The sequence below is a fragment of the Dermacentor variabilis genome, unplaced genomic scaffold, assembly GCF_050947875.1.
Source record: "Dermacentor variabilis isolate Ectoservices unplaced genomic scaffold, ASM5094787v1 scaffold_12, whole genome shotgun sequence".
Lineage (NCBI taxonomy): Eukaryota > Metazoa > Arthropoda > Arachnida > Ixodida > Ixodidae > Dermacentor > Dermacentor variabilis.
This window is the reverse complement of record NW_027460280.1, coordinates 61,458,808-61,479,382: the sequence shown is the minus strand read 5'-3', so window position 1 is coordinate 61,479,382 and position 20,575 is coordinate 61,458,808. Positions and strand designations below refer to the sequence as shown.

The 20,575-nt window shown below is 42.6% G+C and overlaps 1 protein-coding gene across 1 annotated transcript; it reads left to right on the top strand.

The window, feature by feature from the left end:
- Positions 1-3,153: 3,153 nt before the first annotated feature.
- shv (DnaJ heat shock protein family member shriveled) lies at positions 3,154-20,025 on the top strand. Its single transcript, XM_075676926.1, has 8 exons — positions 3,154-3,282; positions 3,992-4,243; positions 5,015-5,287; positions 6,526-6,608; positions 7,995-8,052; positions 15,624-15,735; positions 18,397-18,556; positions 19,089-20,025. The coding sequence occupies exons 1-8, from the start codon at positions 3,212-3,214 to the stop codon at positions 19,151-19,153; spliced, it is 1,074 nt and encodes a 357-aa protein (XP_075533041.1). The 5' UTR covers positions 3,154-3,211; the 3' UTR covers positions 19,154-20,025.
- The last annotated feature ends 550 nt before the right edge of the window (positions 20,026-20,575 follow it).

Below are 20,575 nucleotides of genomic sequence, written 5' to 3'. Positions count from 1 at the left end.
TCCTGTCCTCAACGTGCTGCTCGGGTCTCCAACGTGGTACACCTGACTCCAACGTGGCACAATAGGAGGCAAGCACCTGCCGGCGACGCTTTTCCCCGGGAATTCTCGACGATGACCCTGTCATCGATCAGTAGCCTCTTCGTGACGGTCAGGAGGGGCGATGTTACTGTCTTCAAGCGAGCTGCCTTGAAGTGAAGTGAATGATGAGGCGTAAACATCAACCGTGACAACTGCATGTCAGTGGTGAGGCGTCCCCCGCTCTGAAGGACCGCCAGGCACGACAGCGTCTTTTATTAAGACGAAAGCCTCAAGTGCCTCATGGGTCGAAACATCCGATGTCCGACATTAGCGAAAAATTGACCGTCCGGCGTTATGGCACCAAAATTCAATGGAACCAGAATTGATGGGAGTCGGACTCACGACCTTTGATGGTAGTCGAACCCACGACCTTTGGTGTTGATTAAAACTAAGTTAATTAAGGCGCATGTAATTAAGATATAGTTAATTAGGGCACTCGAACCCACGACGTTTGGTGGGAGTCGAACCCACATGGAGATATGGGCGAACCGGCCATATCTCCAAGTCGGACTCTAATGGACATCATGAAGGTCGAGAGTCAAACCCACGACATTTCGTGCGAGTCGAACCCTCGACCTTTGGTGTTAATTAAGGTGAAGTTGATTAAGGCACTCGAACCCACGACCCAACATGGAGATATGGCCGGTTCGTCCATATCTCCAAGTTGGATTCCAACTGACATCGTGAACGCCGAGAGGCGAGCCTGCTACCTTTGGTGTTAAATAATGCGAAGTTAATTAAGTTGATTAAGATAATTACGATAATTAAGATAATCGAACCCACAACCTTTTGTGGGAGGGGACCCCGCGACCTTTGGTGTGAATTAGGGCGAGAATTCGAATGAGAACGCAAGTAATTTAATTAATGTCTCGTGGGCGCGCAGGCTTTCGCCTTCATCGCTTTTAACGTAAGCTAAAGTGACTGTCAACGTTTTTACATAAAAACAACATACGCACGCTTTTATTGGAGCCTCAAATAAATAAAGCCACTACAACTATCTACATAGAAAAATTGAGAGAGGCAAGGAAAAGCAGGGAGGTTAACCAGGCGCACGTCCGGTTTCCTACCCTGCACTGTGGAAAGGGTATAGAAGTGTGAAAAGAGCGAAAGAAGGGAAGAGACAGAGCAAAAGTTGCGTGCACACTTGAACGAGCACACCAGGCCTATAACACCCCCCCCCCCTCCTTCGTTGGAGGCCTGACGACCCGCACGGCGCCTCCGCTGTCGCCGTTGGGCCAGTCCACGACACCAGCTACCTTTGACATGACATCACGGGCACCCAAACCCTTTCTGCTTACTCAGTCCGGACGATGACGTTGACGATCCCTCATTTGGCACAGACCTTGCCACCAGTGATAATGCTATGGATTTCACCGTGCATCGCCTAAGCACCACGAATAACTTTAAGCGTCCATGCTTCCAGTCACCCGCATGTCCGGAAGGAGGGAAGCAAAGTTACCCAAGCCTGCCTCCCCTTCCTCACAGCACCTCCCTGCCACTGGCAACTTTCGCATAGGAGACGATGCTTCTCGCAGCGCCCAGACCTCCTCAATTCGTGCTGCACAAGGTCAAATGCCTATAACAATCATATTCCTCTCTAAATACGTTCTTTGGGTTGACCGGTACCAGTCAAGCTTAAACGCACTGGCCTCTTCCACGCAAGTCGAGCCGTGGAACGCCAGGTGAAGACACTCCCGACAGCTGAAACATTCCATATGCACTCGAATTTTTGCTCCGTTGCTTTCTGCGCCAGCGACGCGCACGGCCATGGTCCACGCATGAAACGTATCGTACAGGAAACAACTAGATCCGTGGTTTCGGAAGGTGCTCTACAAATCTGCGCATACTTGGGGTCCTCGGCCAATAATTAAAACGTTGGGTAATTAAACTTAATTAATTATGGTGTTATGGGGAAAACCAAAAATTGCCTGGGTTACTGTAGGCCAGTGCGAATAGTACGCGTTCGGTTCAATTCGCTTTCGACGTGCCTTTCGTTTTTAAAATCTTGGCTCAAGTTTCGAGGGCCACACTGTGTATCATTGAAGCTTGCAGTCTTCGCGCTGCAGTCATTTAGGTGGATGAACTGCATGGGTGCGTTCACTGATCCCAATTGGGGCAGTGATATCTACGTAGCCTTTTCATTTTTTTAACATCCCTGGAGCTCTGCAGACGCATATGCTACGAACAAAGTCTCATTCTATTTGTATTCTACACACGCACACGCGCACACGCACGCACGCACGCACACGCACACACACACGCACACACACACAGAAACAATGAAAAAAAAAGGAAACGGTAACCTCATCAACCGAAGAAAGCTGGTGAAATGTCATCCAGAACAATATATTTTCGGAACAATGAAAAGTGAAACACTTCTCGCGTCGGTTCTCGGCCAAGGCAGTGGTCTGACGCCTGCAAAGGCACTGTATTTGCTTGTATCTATCGGAGATATTCCATTCATATGAGCAGAAAAGCGAATCAATTTAGTAAAAGCATCAGCAGTGCAAAGCAAATGACTCTGGTCTACTCTGATCTACTGTGGTCTGGACTCTGCAAAGCCAACTTCGTGTGATGAAATTTCACGCTTAACTGGTCGGAACCTAAAATTATATCTGTTTTACTTCAACAATACCGAAGTGTATATTCATTGTTCATGCATTGGAGCTATGAAGGTGCTCAAGCTTTAGTTTTCTGTCCTACTTCATTAATGCATAATTTTTGACCTCTTTTATTTCGCCGTAATTACCACGTTTGGAACGTTCATCATCGCTACTGCGCACCGTGATTATTTTATTACCTTTCCCCAATCGATCTGCGTGCGGAAAGCCGGCTGATTTGAGTAAAACGCATTCTAGGACGTAACGGTAATCGTTTGCTATTCGGCGAGTATGCTACATATATATTTCTTTTGAAATAGGAACCTGAAATGGTGTGCATATATTTTACTTAATTCACGTCTTCGTCGCTCTGCCATCACCATCTTCCATTACAAAAGCGAAAGCGCCGTCTTTCGATTTTCGGTTTCGTTTCTACGATAGCCAATCAAAAGCTACCAGCAGACCGCTCTTGAGGTGACGCAACTCTCGATCCTTACCCAGCATTCACCTTGATACACGTGTATAACACAACAATGGCGTCACCGGCGCTCGGGTTGCTGACTTGCTACGTTCTTTTGCTTCTAATTGCTCAAAGTTTAGCCGGGTAAGTGTTCAGAATGCAGTGTTCAGCGTCGATTAAGCATAATACATACTAGTGCCCTCAGTACGCTCGCTGCTTCGACTGTTTGAGTTCGTTCTGTAACTGATTGGAATGAATGAGATTGTCGGCTTGTTCTCGCCCCCAGCGATGCTTTGCTGTCAGATCATATCTTGCTCTCAAAAATTAGTGTGTGTACCGAAGCAACTGTATATTCCACTGTAATTTAACGTGCGCCCCTCGTCTACATGATTACAATTTCTTTGCTATATCGGCTTGATCTGGCTGCTCAAAGCTTCCAGTACACTTTGCTTCTTGCTTCGCACCACGTCAACATTATGCAGCCAGCTCGATGGCTTTTATCGGTTCTTGAATATGCTGCTGCTGTTTAAGTTAGTATGTTACTGAATACGATAGGGGTAGCATCGTGTTTTGTTGATGTATCGTACATGTGTTAGTGGCGAATCCGTTGCAGCAGCCTCGTTTTACGTTGCCTACACGGGGGGTTTTATCGAAGTTATGCTCAAAGTTTAGTACAGCTTGCTTGTAAAGGTACGTTGGCACTGTGTGCGTGTACTCGGCCTGCTATAGGTTTGCCAAGAAACAGCGCAGGGAACGCAGACGTAGCGAAGTGACACGCAAGCGCTACGCTGAAAGCTTATCTCTTGGCTTGATAGGTATTGGTAGACGTTAACAAATCCATCTTATGTTTCAGGAGGGACTTTTACAGTATTTTGGGTGTGTCACGTAACGCTAATACAAACCAAATCAAGAAAGCATACAGGAAGCTTGCCAGAGAGTTGCATCCTGACAAGAACAAGGAAGATCCCCATGCACAAGAAAAGTTCCAAGACCTGGGAGCAGCGTATGAAGTACTTTCAGACGAAGAAAAGCGAAAAACGTACGACCGGCATGGCGAAGAGGGATTGAAACATGATTCGTTTGGTGGAAGTGATCCGTTCGCAAGGTGACATATCTATTTTTTTTTTTTTACTATTTGTACATGCAGTTTCTACAGTTTGTAAGCAGCAAAAAGATTGCCTCTTCTGCTGGTTACAAAATATGTTTCTAATATTTGATTACCGTTCTTTATAGTTACATACATATAGCAGTTTTGAGTTGCTGCAATCCAGGAAATTAGCATTGTGCAAGTGCTGTTGGGTGTGACTACCTTTGATGCGATGTTGGGGGTGGTGTTTTGGTGCTTTCTAGAGAATAAATAATCAAGACAGTGCTTTGTCAACTTCTGCATTATGTGCCACTATGTTCAAATTATTTCTATTCTTATGTTATTTCGTAGCAATATTCCACTTGAATACTTCAAATTATTTTATATGCATAAAGTGATGAGTAGTATGGGAAGCAGACTTTCACATTATTTACTTCAAATTTTCTAGTGACCGTTTCAAGACTATTCTCCTATACCAGGTCTTAGCAGTTAATATTATGCTATTGATGCATGTTGGTAGTAATATATACAGAATTGGTATATTTGTAATGCTGTGTAACTTGTTTGTGGTGTACCCAACATATGACACCCCACATTTTGGCAGTTAGTGCAAAACTCTTCTTTACTCATGCTTTCTGCAGCAGCAGTGGATAGACTTTCTAAGGAAATTTTCTAACAGTATGCTGTTGGTGCCAGGTGCATCAAATTTGCTTTTTAAGAACTGTTGTTTTTGTCGCTAATTGATGTGCTTTCCTCTCACTTTATTGTTGTTTCACTTTCTTTTGGCAGTTTCTTCGGAGATTTTGGCTTCTTTGGTGATGGACATCGAAATGAGCAACGTGAGATCCCACGTGGTGCAGATGTGGTTATGGACCTTTGGGTCACGTTGGAAGAGCTGTATCAAGGCAATTTTGTGGAGGTTGTCCGCAACAAGCCTGTGGCAAAACCAGCCAAAGGCACCCGCCGTTGCAACTGTCGCCAGGAGATGGTTACCCGACAGCTGGGCCCCGGCCGTTTCCAAATGATGCAGCAGACAGTCTGTGATGAGTGCCCCAATGTCAAGTGAGTTCGTATCTTTATGTAATAGTTAGCAATTTTAAACTGGGGAGGGGGACAATCACATAGTGTGAAAGATGAACTTCAATGAAACAACGAGAAAAAGAATGGCAGATAACCTTTATTTTATTGGGTAGCAATTATACAGACAATCCAGCAGCGCTTACGGCATTGACGTCATTTCTTGGCTTCGTGCAGTGAAAGAAAGACAAAAATAATTGTTCTCAACGTGCAGTGAGCCCTCTTTCTCTCCCCTTTTCATCTCATTTCTTTCTACCCATAGTCTGTGTGCAGTTAGTGTCCTTGAACACTGAGTAATGCACCATCCGAGCGAGCACTTGATGTCGGGTTGTGTGTGGGATGAATAGTGCAGCCCAACACAGGAGGTGCCAAGACATGGCAGTGCAGGAACATAAGGCTGAAGCAAAGCAAAAATGTTGATAAGGCCCTGTAGTTCAGTAGCAGGATGTGGACACACATTGCACGTGGCGTGAGGCTGCAAAAGTGCCCATAAAGAAACCAGCCTTACTCCATGTAATGGTCCAATACTTGGTTATTGCTCTTTATTCACCCTTTGAGAGAAACTGTAGTAGTTTACAGGAAATTTTTGTTACTTTTTTGAAAAGCTCATATAAGGAAGAGCAAGTGATGTCATTAAAGGGGCATTGAACCCACCGTGGTTGCTTAGTCGCTACGGTGTTGAGCTGCTGAGCACAAGGTCACGGGGGTCAAATCCTGCCCGTGGCGGCCGCATTTCGACAGAGGTGAAATGCGAAAACACCTATGTATTTAGATTTAGGCGCACGTTAAAGAACCCCAGGTGGTCAAAATTTCCGGAGTCCGCCACTACGGTGTGCCTCGCAATCAGATCGTGGTTTTATGTAAAACCCCATTATCTAATTCTAATTTTTAAAAGGGCATTGACATATTTATTTCTGGACACATTAACATTAGCCTTCCCAGTTTGTAGCTTTTTTCAGACGTGTGTACAAGCACACCTACAGCACAGTGCATATATGGCTGAGCTGTGCTGTGAAGCATTTTAGCTTTGACTGACCATTGGTACCTGAAGAAAAAAAAACAAAACCCATTGTTTATGTTAGATGTAGGCGAACAGTATACATTTGAGATCTGTGAATTATTATGGTACAGCTGAATATCTCTCTGCTTGTGAACATGAAGCACAGAAAGTATAAGTCTCCATGTCTCTTATTAATGCTGTGATGTCTGCCATTCCTTTTTAGGTTGGTGAACGAAGAGAAACTTTTGGAGGTGGAAGTTGAGGCAGGCATGAGGGATGGCCAAGAGCAAGTCTTTGTGGCAGAAGGTCAGTAACAAATATAAATGCTTATGTAGATACTGTGCACATACGTAAATACCCGTGAATGTGGACATGGAAACATTCAGCGCTGTAGCATCATTAGTAGTGCAACACAATTGTAATGCAGAGGTTGTGGGTTCAGCTCCCCCCAGCGGCAGGTTGTTTTTTCATCTACTTTCATTTCCACTTAGCTTATCATTTCTCAATTAAAACTTAAAATTTCCTCTTTACTTTCCTTGGCTTCATTTGGTTGTGACTGATAAACATCGGGGCCCTCTATTTCCCTTCTCGTTCACATGTAGAAGCAAGGCATATGTGAACCAGTTACTGCTTAGAACTTCTCATTGGCGTTCTTTTTTTCCAGCACTTTCATTTTGATATCTGTGCTCTTAATGGGAATTGCAGAACTGCAGCATTAGCTCAATGCTTTGTACTTGCCAGCACCTTTCCAGCAATGGTGCTCATGAAGTTCCACATGACAGGAATAGAGGTAATGAATGGTTCAAGGAAACGCATGCCTCTCGAGAAGATGACTTACAGGACTTTATTGTTGCTCAGCACAATTCTTGGTATTGATTAAAGAAACGCAGGGGGGTCTCCTCAAAGGTGAGGTTACGTTAGATGCTATCCATGTTATGTGTTGCAAAATTAAGATGACCACGAGCACCGTTTTTAGGTCGAATCTCGTGTGAGAAAAAAAAAAAGTGACTAGCAATTGCCCGATGTTGATCTAGATGATGGCAAGTGAGCTTGAGTCACGAGAGGTGTACATTTGATGTGTCAAGCACCATCTAAAACATCTACAGTTACTAAAGAAAATGCAGAGCTTTGCTTCTCGTCAGCTTAAATTCGAGGTGACTTTTTCCCGACCTTTTGATTTAGGTGTCAGCTTATATTGGGCAAATATGTATGCTCTGGCTCCTAACACAAACAATAGGATAGGTGATCTATTGTTGTATTTTATAAAAACATTTTCACTTTATCTTGTGTCTGTGTGTAATGAGCAAGGTTAATCAGGAGCCAAAGTGCTCGATTTATGGGAACCACCAAATGAAGCCAACAGACAATTAAGCTGAGGAAAGCATACAAGAAATTCACGGTGTGTGTTTAGTGCACCTGTTGAAATGTGTGTGTGCGAAATTGAAATGTGTTAAGTGAGAGGGAAAGAAGAGGGTGTATGATGACAGGGACATAACAGTAGTTGCAATGATAACATAATATTGACCTGGCATGAGCCATATGTTTAATTACCTACTTTTTCTTTATCATTAAGCATGCTTTTTATGTTTGATTTTGCACCTAGATGGCTTACATATGTACATATTTAAAGGTACTATTGAACTGAGGTCAGTAGCTCGTTCCTAACTCGTTCTTTTTCTTGTCCCTATGCAGGGGAACCTCATATAGATGGCGAACCTGGGGACCTCAAGTTGCGGATTCGAACTATGCCGTAAGATTGTTGACTTATGCAGTGTTGATGTTTGTTTACTTTATAAAATCAGTCTGAACATTAATTTATGCTCCAGCAAGTGTTGAAAAAGAAAATATACTCTATAGGGTAAATATCCTTTCTACAGACCCACACACATGAGCTGTTCAGCTGTTACTGGGCTGAGGGGCAGTGATAACAGCACATGTATTCTTTCCGTGACGCACCAACAGCCCAGCAGCTCCCTGGGATTGTTGCGTACCTCGTCAAGGAAACTCGTTGCCCTGAGCAGCAAGCCTGAGGTGAACAGCTTGAAAGTCGCGAGTTCAATCTCAGCCGTGGTGACTCCATTCCGATGGGGGGTGGAATGTAAAAGCATCAGTGTACCATGCAACAGGCGCACATTAAAGAACCCCAGGTGGTCAAAATTAGTCCGGAGCCCCCCACTACCTTGTGCCTCATAATCAGATTTTGATTTTGGCACATAAAGCGCCATAATTTTATTGAAAGTAACAGCTTGGTTTCCATTTGAGACGGCTTGATTGTACTGTTGTCCCATGCGCATGGGTGCACAGTTACGTGGTGTTTTCCATATTTCAGTGGCTTTCTCTCTTTGCTGGAAAAAAAGTACATGTGATGTGTACCTTGCTAGAAATGCCTCATTTTGATATATCTTACAATTTTTTACAATCCCTAATCTGGATAATTAAAATGAAAATTAAAAAGTTAGCTAATTACTTTGAACTAATGGGATGTCAGGCACTAAACAGAATTACTGGTGGTTTCTCTAAAGAACATGCACTTAATCTTATTTTCGTGAAGTAATCTCTCTCTCTTTTATTGTGGCGCATGATAGCTAGGAAGGATGCATTATTTCAGGGTTTTGCTAAGGATTGTTTTTCACAGAAGCTTACATATTAATATAGCTCAAGTTAGTAATTAGAGAATTTTGAAAAATTGGACTAAATCTTTAACCAAAAGAGCAAACCATTGATCCTAATGCATCAATTAAAGGAGTTTATAATTGTTTTCAGGCATACATAAAGCAGATGCTGCTAATTTCGGCAGCGCAATAAACTCTGGCCACTTTCACGCAGGGAATCTAAACTGAAATGCCAATGAGCACAACTGTTTCGGGCTCAGTAGGTATCCTTGAGTGATAGTATTGTTCACATCTCGCTGTTGGGCAAGCATGAAGCGAGTGATATGGCAACTTGATAAAGATGCTTGTCCGACAGTGATAAGGACACTAGCCCAACAATTATTGCATCTTCCCTATGTTTAAGAATTTGAACGCATTTTCTGAAACCTTGTATAGAGTCGCATGCACTTTGCAGGTGGCAACTGGATCGGTGACTGGGAATGTTATGCACAGAAATGCTTTGGGCTTGGCATAAGAATTCAAAGATGACAACCAAGCACCATGCAGGGGTTTGGTTGAGCAGAAGAAGCAGATGGAAACAGATGCAAAGGAGGGACTTGATGAACAAACTCTTACAATGTTTTCTACTTTATCTCTAGTCCCAGCACCGATCCCCATTCTTTTACACTTTTATCATCGTGGCCTAGTCTGCTGACATAGTAGTATTGATAGTAGTAGTCAACTATATCCCCTTTAGGCACTACCATATTTTTCCACGTATAGCCTGCGCCCCTAGTTACAACAGCCCAGAAAGAAACAAAAAAATCAAAGCCCCTTTCTTAAAGATGGTTGAACACGAAGCTTTTCCCCAATACAAACTGAATCAAAGTCCACAGCCAACTACCACGCAACAAACCCAAGAAATGCTGAGCGACCCGATGCTATGCATATGTGATTTGATTGCTTGTTTAGGACTATCTTATTTGAGCGTTGAAGTTCAATGAAGACACATTTCATTAAATTGCGTAGCCTTTATTTTAGATCGTGTAGCCGTTGATTACACACACACACTTTCACCGACGATTCTACACTTGCGTTTGCGTATGGTAGCCTCTTCTGTTGTGCGCTGCACCCACGGCCTACCCATGGTGACGGCCGGGAATGCGTTTCGTGATGTGCGTAATGCGATGCAGATATATACAGTTCATCTGGGTAGTGTGGCGTTCAACCATCTTTCTTTAAGAAAAGGGCTTTGATTTTTTTTTCTTTCCAGATCTTAAGACGAGCCCGTGTTGATGCGCACTTGCTGTCTCTGATAAGCAGGAAGCTTAGTTAATGGCGACAGGGGTGGTGTCATGCCTAGCAGATATAACTTGCGCTTCCAGTTAACTTTGTGCGTGCACTACTCTTGCTGAGCTCGTGACTTTGCGCCATTATCAGACACTGACCGGCCAGCCAGTTGATGCTGGCGCGGTGCTGCAAATGTAAACTGTCGTGTTTTACGCAGATGTGTAAGTTGGCTTTCCTGCAGTGCATTTTTGGCGTTCGTGGAGAAATCGGTGACACATAGAAACCTTCACTTTAAAACATTTGCACGGATAATCCTTTAAAATAATTGCATGCAGCGATGCTAAAATCCTTGCAAAAAGTTTCCATTTGCATTTGCACAACTTGTCCATGTTGTATCTTCGGGGTAAGTGGTTCTTTGCCCCTTCCCCCCCTCCTGCGGACATGATCAGAGATGAATCAGTCATGTGACATGATTAGGGTCACTTCGTAGCTAGCATCCGTACAACAGGATGACAGTGTGGACAGAGCAGCCCTTGCATGGGCAACGACGACGGAGCAAACGCGACTGAGCCGTATCTTGAAGTGCTTCACACGAACTGAGGAAGCACTGCATGCTTGGGTGATGTGCATATGATCACATGATATGCATGCTCAAAGTGCAATGTGCTCCATCGTGTGACAGCTTTATCATCGGCTTCTGCTTTGGTAGGACAGCCATTGAGCGCAGCTCATTGTGATTCGAGATCTAGTTTGCCGGCGCCGCTTAACTACTAAACTCAAAATGGCAATCTCATAAAGAGGAGGAAAATGAGCGACCATGGAAGGGAGAAGGGAGCTTCAGCACACATTGGTGGGTAGAGGGTGGGGATCCCTAGGAGATAATGAAACTAAATGGTGGGAAACCTTGCCTTAATTTTTTTTTTTGCTATTATTTGTACCAGAGGTTTGAAAATGGAGCCAATTATAGAGTTATTGAAGCAGATGTTGAATATGTAATTAGTTTTTGTCTAGCTTCTGTATTTCTTGAGTTATATTCTACACAACAAAATATACTGATCATTGCAGGCACTTTCTTGTGTACTAAACTTTCACAAAAGATATCCTGCTGTAGATCATTTAGGTCTTTGTAGACTGCAAAGTGCCAATATGTATCCAAACAGCTTGTACAATTAGTGGAACTATGCATAAAAAAATTAGTACACTTAAATAATTTTTCACACAATCCCATGAAAATAACCTTGTGCACTTATAAATGTTCTATACTTAGGAAATTTGGCGTACATACTCAAGATATGTACAATGCTGATATCTACATCATATTGCAATCTCTCTCAGCAGAAGTTGCAGAAGTACAAGGTTATATTTCATGGGATTGTGAAAAAGGTTAGTTGAAGTGTCCTAACTTTTTTTGCATAGTTCCAGTAATTGTACATGCTGTTTAGATAGATATTGGCACATTGTGGTCTACAACAAACTAAATAAGGTGCAGCACAATGCTTTTTGTAAAAATTTAATACGCAAGAAAGTGCCTGCAAATATTGCTAAATTTTGCCATCATGTAGGACATAACTATATAAATCTAGCAGCTACACGAACACTAATGACATATTTGAACTCTGCATTAGTAACTCTATAAGCAGTACAATTTTAAACCTCTAGTACTAATAATGAAAAGAAAGTTTCAAGGAGCATCTCGTCTTAAGGTTTGGCATAATGGTAACGTGCGCTGCTGTGAATCCACACTTTAAGGCCAAATTTGCATGTAACCCACATTCCAACTTCACTGTTAACTTTTTAGCATTTCTGTTGCGGGCTATATGTGCACAGTTGTGCATGCGAAGATAGTGCATCAATGCCAAAGCACTGATTAAAATTATAATATATGAGATGTCTCAAAACATTTCAAAATACTTTTGTTTGGACATGTGCTGCAAGATTGAATAAGTGTAAAGTGCTTCAGTAAGTTGAGTTGGAAGGTAGACAGCTAGATATTTGCCTTCGGTGTCAGTTTGTCTTCATGAAAGGCAAAAGCATAATCCACCTGAATGTAGCACGAAGCTACAAAGGAAACCCAAACGGGTTTCTCAGAAAGCTTCACAATTGAGGAAAAATTCATCCTGGTCCAGGATTCGAACCCGAGACCAGTGCCTTTTTGGGGTGGTCGCTCTACCGTCCGAGCTAACCATGAGGCTAGCAGACCGCAGTGCTAGAGTGAAATAATTTACAACTTGAAGCGCAGGGACGCTGAATGTGGCAAATCAATCTTCACGTAGTGAGTTCACTTATTTCATTGTTTTCACGATGTTTTAAATCAGGCACATATTTCAGGTCTGGATAGGTGCGTCCCAAGTATGCTAGACATTAAAGGAGTACTTACACAAAAGTTTGTAGTGGAGATAATGTGCGAAATCGATTTATGTGGACACACACTCATCATCTGCAAAATATCAACGGCGAATATAGCCTAGAACATATTTAAAATCAATTTTAAGGTATGTGTGTGCAGCCAACCACAAAACACAACACCTCGCCACTTCGACATCAAGGAAAAATTGTAAATAACCGAGAAAACTCTATGTCACGAATTTTCATTGACTGCCGTGCTGCTTGCGCGTGCTCTTCTCACTTGTTGCTTGTAGTGAGACACTGTCAATGTCGCTGCAACTGCAGAATTAAGCGGCAGTTCTTGTCCTGTCCGCAGATTTCCTGCACTATCAGCTTGACTCTGCAGCACTGACCACGCACATATTGCGAGTACAGCACAATGCAACATGTAAACTTCGTTGTTGACTTCTGCCGAACACATTCGGGGTTGGGTATAGTGATGCATCGTTTTCCCCGCGATAGCCTTCACTGGCAGAAGTGGGCCAAGTTTGTTTGTGCCACTGGACGCTTAGAGTAGACCTAGCTGAAGGACAGCCCGATTTTCTCCCGTCATTTCGACCGTGCATGCTATAAACAAAACCCACTGATTTGTCCATTGAACATGATCGATGCGAGGGTCTTGATGTTCGTCCTTGTCGTCGCCGGCCACAATATCTTAGTCGCTGCTTTCTAGTGGGTTGAATCGAAAGTGATTGGCCAGGTCTAATAGGGTAACGACCCCCCCCCCCCTGCAGGAAATCGTCGCTGCTGGGTGACGAAAACGATGATGACAATGGTTGCGAGAACATCGCAAAGCATGTGCATGCTTAGCAGACAAACTAGTAACACGAAGCTTGTGCGCAGCGCGTCAGAGCATACATCATAAGTTTTCGCGATCACGTGCCCAGCTGTGTTTACATTGCTTCTCTGGCCTATCTCGTTGCTCTCTGAAACCGAAACTTGCACTGGTCGCTACAAACAAGTCTCCAAATAATTACCTGTTGCACTCTGAAGTAAATGAGGTTTCGTGCCATGATTACTGTGGCATTAGCTACTTATTAAAGCAGAAAGAAAGCAGATAAAATTTTTGTCAGTACTCCTTTAAATAGTTCTCATATCTGACATTCCTATAAGGCGTTCTCACATGGAGTCCATTTTCTTTAATCTTGACAAAACTCACTAAAGAATTGAAAATTCCTAATTCATTTGAAAGTTCTACTGTTTTCATGATTTGGAAAGTACAAGAAATATGATGAAACTAAATTTTTAATCGACAGAATTAATTGGCACCTGAAGGGGGTACATATGGATCTCTCACGGCCGATTGCATATGTTTGTTTGTAATATAGGACAGTTAATGTATAGAGAAAATGTGTCTATAAAAAATATCTTGGAAATCAGTAAGGTTTGAACTCATTACCGTTCACTTTCGAGCCAGGTTTTGATACAGAGAGCTCTGGGTTATGGGCTCGGCACATTTCCATCGGTTTCCTTTGAGCCAGGCATTACAAGTATTAGAAGACTATGCGCAACAGTGAAGAGGCCAGTGGCAATGAGACATGCCACTTCATGTCTGCTTTGGGAATGACTAGAGCGTGGCATTACAAGCACTGGAACACTATGCACTGTAGTGAAAAGGCACTTATTTCTATGTGCATCAAGATTCCTCGTGGGATGGATAAACCTGAAACAGTCGGAGGGAATGTTGGTGAATAAGCTGTCTGCACACATCACAGTATGGCGATAACGTATTGTAAAAAACTAGAGCATTATGAGGTGCTTTAAGAAACACAATTATCAGAAGTATGGCTGTCCCTTAGCTATTAAAAGCAGAGTCCCGTGTTTTATTTTTTAAAGATAATTTTAATTCTGATTAATTTTCTGCTTATACAAAATAATCCAGCAATTGTTTGACTTTGGACATTGTGGTTCGTCATATGTACAGTATGCAAAATATTCTGCCATTTCAAGCCGGGTATATTTCACCTGACTTGATCAGCCAGTTTACAGTGTTTGGCAGCAGAAGCAAATTATACCTGAGCCACACAGGCCCGTTTCAAAGGCCCGTGAGTCAAGGGCCTTTGAAACTCCCAAACTCCATCGAACTCAAATGAGTTGTGTTGCTGCCTCACAGCAGTTTTCAACAGTCATCAAGAGTTACTTGTTTTATGTTACAAATGAGTGATGCAATAGTTGCCATACCATAGGTGTACAAAAAACAAGAAATAGGGATTGATAATTTGCACTATCGGCTTATATATTAGTAACTCAATGGCTGTCAAATCTGCCTACCTATGTAACACCGGTATTAGCCCCACTATGATGCAGGGGTATATCCCTCAACACAGCAGCACATAGTTAATGGCACACTAGGTTAAATCCTGCCACTTCAGGCTTTAGGCTTATTCATCTACACCAAGTGGCTCCCATTCTTGCTCTGGTGAAAAAAATACCACAATTTGCCTTTAACATTATACATAACCAAATGGAACTCTTAAAATCTAACATCTCTGGCATAACAGGTCCATCATTATTTCACTCTGCATTACTGGGCTAGTTACAAACAGAAAAACATGGTTAACTTGACATCCCTGGCTCTGTCTTCATCTTGTTCACTTTGTGCATGCTTAATTTTTGCATTGTTATTTTCAATGCTGGTATAGTAGAAGTTTGCACCTTTTTTATTGCCTAAGTGTTAATATGGGTTTGGTCTGTACCCATAGTTACTGTATCTAGTTGCACGATTTTTTTTCATCATTGCACTCCCAACTGTAAAGCTTGCTGTAATGCATCTTGCCCTGTATTCTATAATGATCCTCGACTTCAAGCTCTTCCTGGATCGACTCCGCCGAATTGAGCGCAGCACTGCCCCTCGAATGAAAAAGACACACTATGCTTCTCAAGAATTTCTATAGTGCATCATTGAAATGCAGTGACCACTTCTGTTGAGGGGCAGTGCTGCCATCCACCTTCTCAAGTCGAGGTTGAGTGGAGGAACATTCTATAATACAGGGGTTGGGGTTAGCAAGCACCTTGAAGTTCAAGCTTTTACATTTGCTTCATTGCTCTGTTACAGGCACCATGTTTTTGAGAGGAGGGGTGATGACCTTTACACAAACATAACCATTTCACTGACGGATGCTCTGGTGGGATTTGAAACTGAAATAACCCATCTGGATGGTCACAAGGTAAAGCAATATATTTTCACAGTGCTCTCTGCTGTTCCCTTTTGCACTTGTGACCAGCCATGGTTGCCTAGTGGCTTTGGCATTGCGCTGCTGAGCACAAGGTCACAGGATCGAATCAACGGTTTTTGCATTTCAGTGGGGGTGAAATGCGAAAACTCCTGTGTACCATGCATTGTGTGCACCTAAAAGAATTCGGGTGGTCAAAATTAATCCAGTATTCCATTGTGGCGGGCCTCATAATCATTGGTAATGGTAATTAAAATTGGTAATGCGAAATTCAGAAGTGTCGAGCAGTCACTAGTATCCGCTCAGTAATTTCACTTTCATGCTCCTTGCCTGCTTTGCAGCTAGTGACCAAGTGAAAGTGCTTGTTATCCAGTATTTGTGCACGTATTGCTTGTAAAAAATTTCAAGAAATTCCAGTTAAAAGTTGGCCATGAGGCCAAAAATCTGCACTGTGTACTGTGGTCAGCAGCTGTGAAAGTGCTCATGACTAATCATAAAAACATTATTGTTTATGAAGATATTCTTCGTGCCTATATTGTGTGAGATTGTTTCTATGGAGATATGGTGCATTGTATACAGTTATATGCATTTCCTCTTTTTCCAAATGTTAATTGTAATTGAGGCTGTTGGTTACATTCCAGAGAGAGTTCATTGGGCTGTAGAAAAAAAACATCAGTTTCTGCTTAATATTGTGCATTCAAAACTGAATGGGGTTCTAGTGAGGCTTTCACAAACTGTAGGAGTAGGTTAACTTAACCTCAGTTCACCGACAATTGCAGTACTCACTTCTACTTGTACAGGAGTACTGCATTAACTGTTACATAAATATCCTCCGGTGATCTCGCAAATTCATCCGGACAGGGGATGTTGCTTGCTGTGGCCACAAAAGCCTTGACGATCTCAGTAATTTAATTATATACAGTATTTACAGTGCACCCTGCAGTGCCGAAGCATTATAGCAAGGGAGTGGGTACAACATGAAGTGACTAGCACGAGAATATAATCGCACAAAAGGGAGGGATGACAAAGGAGAACGCATCAAGATAAAAAAAGTACATAAAAAAAGTACATGAATAACAGTACAAGAAAAAAAAGTTCATTCAGCCTGCAGTCATTGGTTGGAAGAATATTGCAATTACAATTTATTGATTAGTCTTAAAAATGCATCCTGAGGAGCACTCACAACTTTGTCAGCTACTACAGTCGAAACCCCCGATAACAAAATCCTGCAACTATGAAATTCTCGCAACTAAATATTTTCGTATCCCTGGCGAATGCCCATAGGATTCAATGCATTTTGTACCTCTTAACAACAAAATGTCGCTGTACTACATTCTCACGTCAACGAAATTTGCCGGAACGTAACCCCACATATTACCTACTTGCGCAAGGCAAGCAGGCTCCAAAATTTGCTCAAATGCGATTGCTTTGCACTAAAATTGCATAAATACCACCACATTAAACTTGCGTGGGCGCTGCCACTTTCCAAAGGGGACGCTCATAACATCCATCCATCCATCCTCGTTCGCGCATCGCACGATTTTGCACGCTGTGCACAAGGAAGCATGACTAGCGGTATAATTCAGTGCTACATGAATACTGAGGCAGAACAAGCGGATCGTAGAGCGGGATCACGCGCTGGTACACGGTAGAAAATGGCAGTTTCGGTACCTGCGCACGTGACTGCACGACCGTGGGAACAAGCAGATGAAGCGGAAGTACAGCTCTCTTGCTTACGTGCGAAGTAAAACAGGAAACATGCAGATATTCCATTTGTGTGTTTTATTATTTCTCTAAACATTAAATTCGTCAATTCAAGCAACAAATTGAACAGATAATAGATGTATTGAATAATTCTCGAAGTTACATGTCACCACGACTGACGTCACACTGCGGACACGATTACGTAGGCGCAGGGGCACGATTACGTCACCGTCCGGCTTGGAGCATGGCGGCCGCGAGTGAAGAGGGAAACGGAGTTCGGATTGAAATGTCAGATAGTTTTGCAGCGCGTAGCGATGTAATACTTTGCAGGCACGATTATCGCGCAATGTATGCTCTGCGCTTGTCAGCTCAATATGGCCAGATCTCGTGAGGGGCCCTTTAACGGTGCGGCCGCACGGGCGCTCTTTCTTGAAACCAGTCTGCGATGTGGACAAAGTGCACACCTGCGCGGGCGCCGTATCTTGAAAGCGATCTGCAATGTGGACAAAGTATGCACGGGCACCGTATCTTGAAAGCGATCTGGGATGCGAACAAAGTGCACGTCCGTGCGGGCCACATCTTCAAAGCGATCTGCGATGTGGACGAAGTGCGCCCAGTGCCGGTAGCTTCGTATGTGCTGTGTTTTCGATGTTCGCGTTGAAGCGAGAGACAGCACGAAGGTGAATTTGCTCGCTGCTGCGGCCGCGCTTGCTTAATTTGCTATCGCAATCGATGCTTCGCTTTCGGACGAAACTGTGACTTTTTTGTTTGTTTTTTACTTTGGACATTCGTCACTCACTCTCTGCAATAAAGTTGTTAGACATCGCAACGAAATTTTTGGAAGTGAGGCGTCTCGGATACTGCGTACTTAGGATAAAATAGACGTTTTTTGTCTGATTATCAGGGTCCGTTGTAACGACAGTCAACTGTATATATTATTTTTCTCTGCAGGTACCAATTACACGTGAGAAAATTACATGGCCTGGAGCAAGGCTACGCAAGAAGAATGAAGGCATGCCAAACTACGAAAACAACAACCAGAAAGGAACCTTGTATGTCACTTTTGATGTGGACTTTCCAAAGGGTGACCTTAGCACCGAAGACAAGGAAGGTATGCCTACCAGTTATTCCTTTCTTTTTCTAAAGTGGGCCTGTTGCATGGTGCACCGAACGCCATGATGTAAAGCTGGGAGAAGACTTGTCAAGGTTTATTTGAAACATAGAGGATGTCACACAAAGGGGGCTTGTATACTATCATCATGTACATCTGTCTGATAGACAATTGTGATCATCCTCTGTTATAGGCCTGTTTCACTAAATGCGTATGACTCACTGCATAAGCAGGTAGTGACAATAGGTGCAATGCGGAAAAAAAAGCAGAGAAAAGCAAAAAGAAAACACATTTGCCATGCCTACTTTGTGAGGTGAAGGCCTTGGCAAAACCCAGTTTGACCTCAATTTTGCTCCCTAAGCTTATTTTATCTCTACTTTTTGCTGTATATATGAAGGGCAACACATATCCACTCCTTGTCTCCACTATAAATATTGTATAGCCTATGAATATGTGTGACTAATGCTGTCACATGTTTGAGATGATTATACTGCATTTTTATCATATTTTTGGTGCCTTTCATTTTTTGCAGCCATCAAGAAAATACTTAAAGAGGAAAGCAAGACAAAAATTTATAATGGACTGCGGGGATACTAGTGTGTCCCAGTGGACTGCTATAGTTGTACAGATTTCTTTTCTTTTTCACACATTTCTTATCCCTTCTGTGGAGGGCACCAAGTGGCATGCCAAGCATGGTTTTAACATGCAGTGTGTAAGTGTACAGACTATTTGAAACTGGCCACATTGTTTGTATGTGAGCATTTTCTGTTTTTCATCTTTTGAGTGGTTGCATCTAGAGGGGGAGGGGAGAGTGAATAAAATAAAGTCAAACTTTTGGCCTGCCTGTTAAAATAACTGCTAAGTCAGTGCTGTTCTCTTTTTGTATACTCAAGCTGGTAGAAGTTTCTAACCCAGAATATGACTGAAAAAAAAAATACTGGTGAACAGTACTCTTGGCATTCTGGTATAAGGCAGTCTAATCAGAACCGTATCAGCTCAGTCATCTCAGATTATTTGCATTGATTTTCCTTTGTCAGAATGAAGCATCATATTTGCAGATGTGACATTAAATATTTATATAACTGTTCAGAAGGAAGGCTCTGCACCCCTCTCCCACTTTTAGACTACTTTCCGGCAAAATTTTATGTAATTTAGGATATTTAATGCATCATTAATGGCATGGTTTTGTGTCATTTACAACACAAATGCATCAGCTGGAACCCTTTGTGATGTCAGGTGAAGGGTTCCCATGACAGCTCTGTGCAGGATCGGAGCGTGGCTCTTTTTGTACAGTCAGTTTTTTCTAAGTCGCACAACTCGTGTTCATCACATTTTTGAGCCCATTGTTTTGTATTGTTTCACACAAGTATTTCATCACAACTGCAGTGTGTGTTGAAAAAGAGTATGGAGTATGTACTATGCCTAGGATTTCCAAGTCATGTGAAATAAATTATGCTTGTTATACAGAGGACACGTGTGATAAGGACATGAATGCTTCAGTGCATTTGTGTGTGTGTGCTTGTATCTGTGGTGTTGCTGAACAGCAGTGTTCTGCTTGCCAGAATAACTGCAATATTGAGTGGTGATGTTTTAACTCACTTAGAAATAATGAACCAGTAGGGCCTTTATGGCTAAGTTTAAAGGCTAACTGCAACAGAATTTCAATGAAGTTTCAGTGAGTGCAGATATAGAGAAGTCTCAGAGCAAAAATTTGCGTTTGAAATACAAGTGAATGTGTTAGGAAAGGCTGGCAAAAGTATATATTTTCAATACTGAAACTGAAGAAAACACTGTCATTACTGCTCACCGGAAATTACGCATTACTCGGAATGCACAGATCCTTAGCATGACCTCGGCAAGATTGGGGGCTGCCCACAGCACGCTTAAAAATCTGCAAGGCAACATGCTGGGACTTGTCATATCTGCTAACTACCAGGAGCGTGCATTCATTATCTGTTTAAGTGCTATCTAAAAGCTGTTAATAAGAACACCAGCCTTGTAGCTTTGCCAAGATTGCTT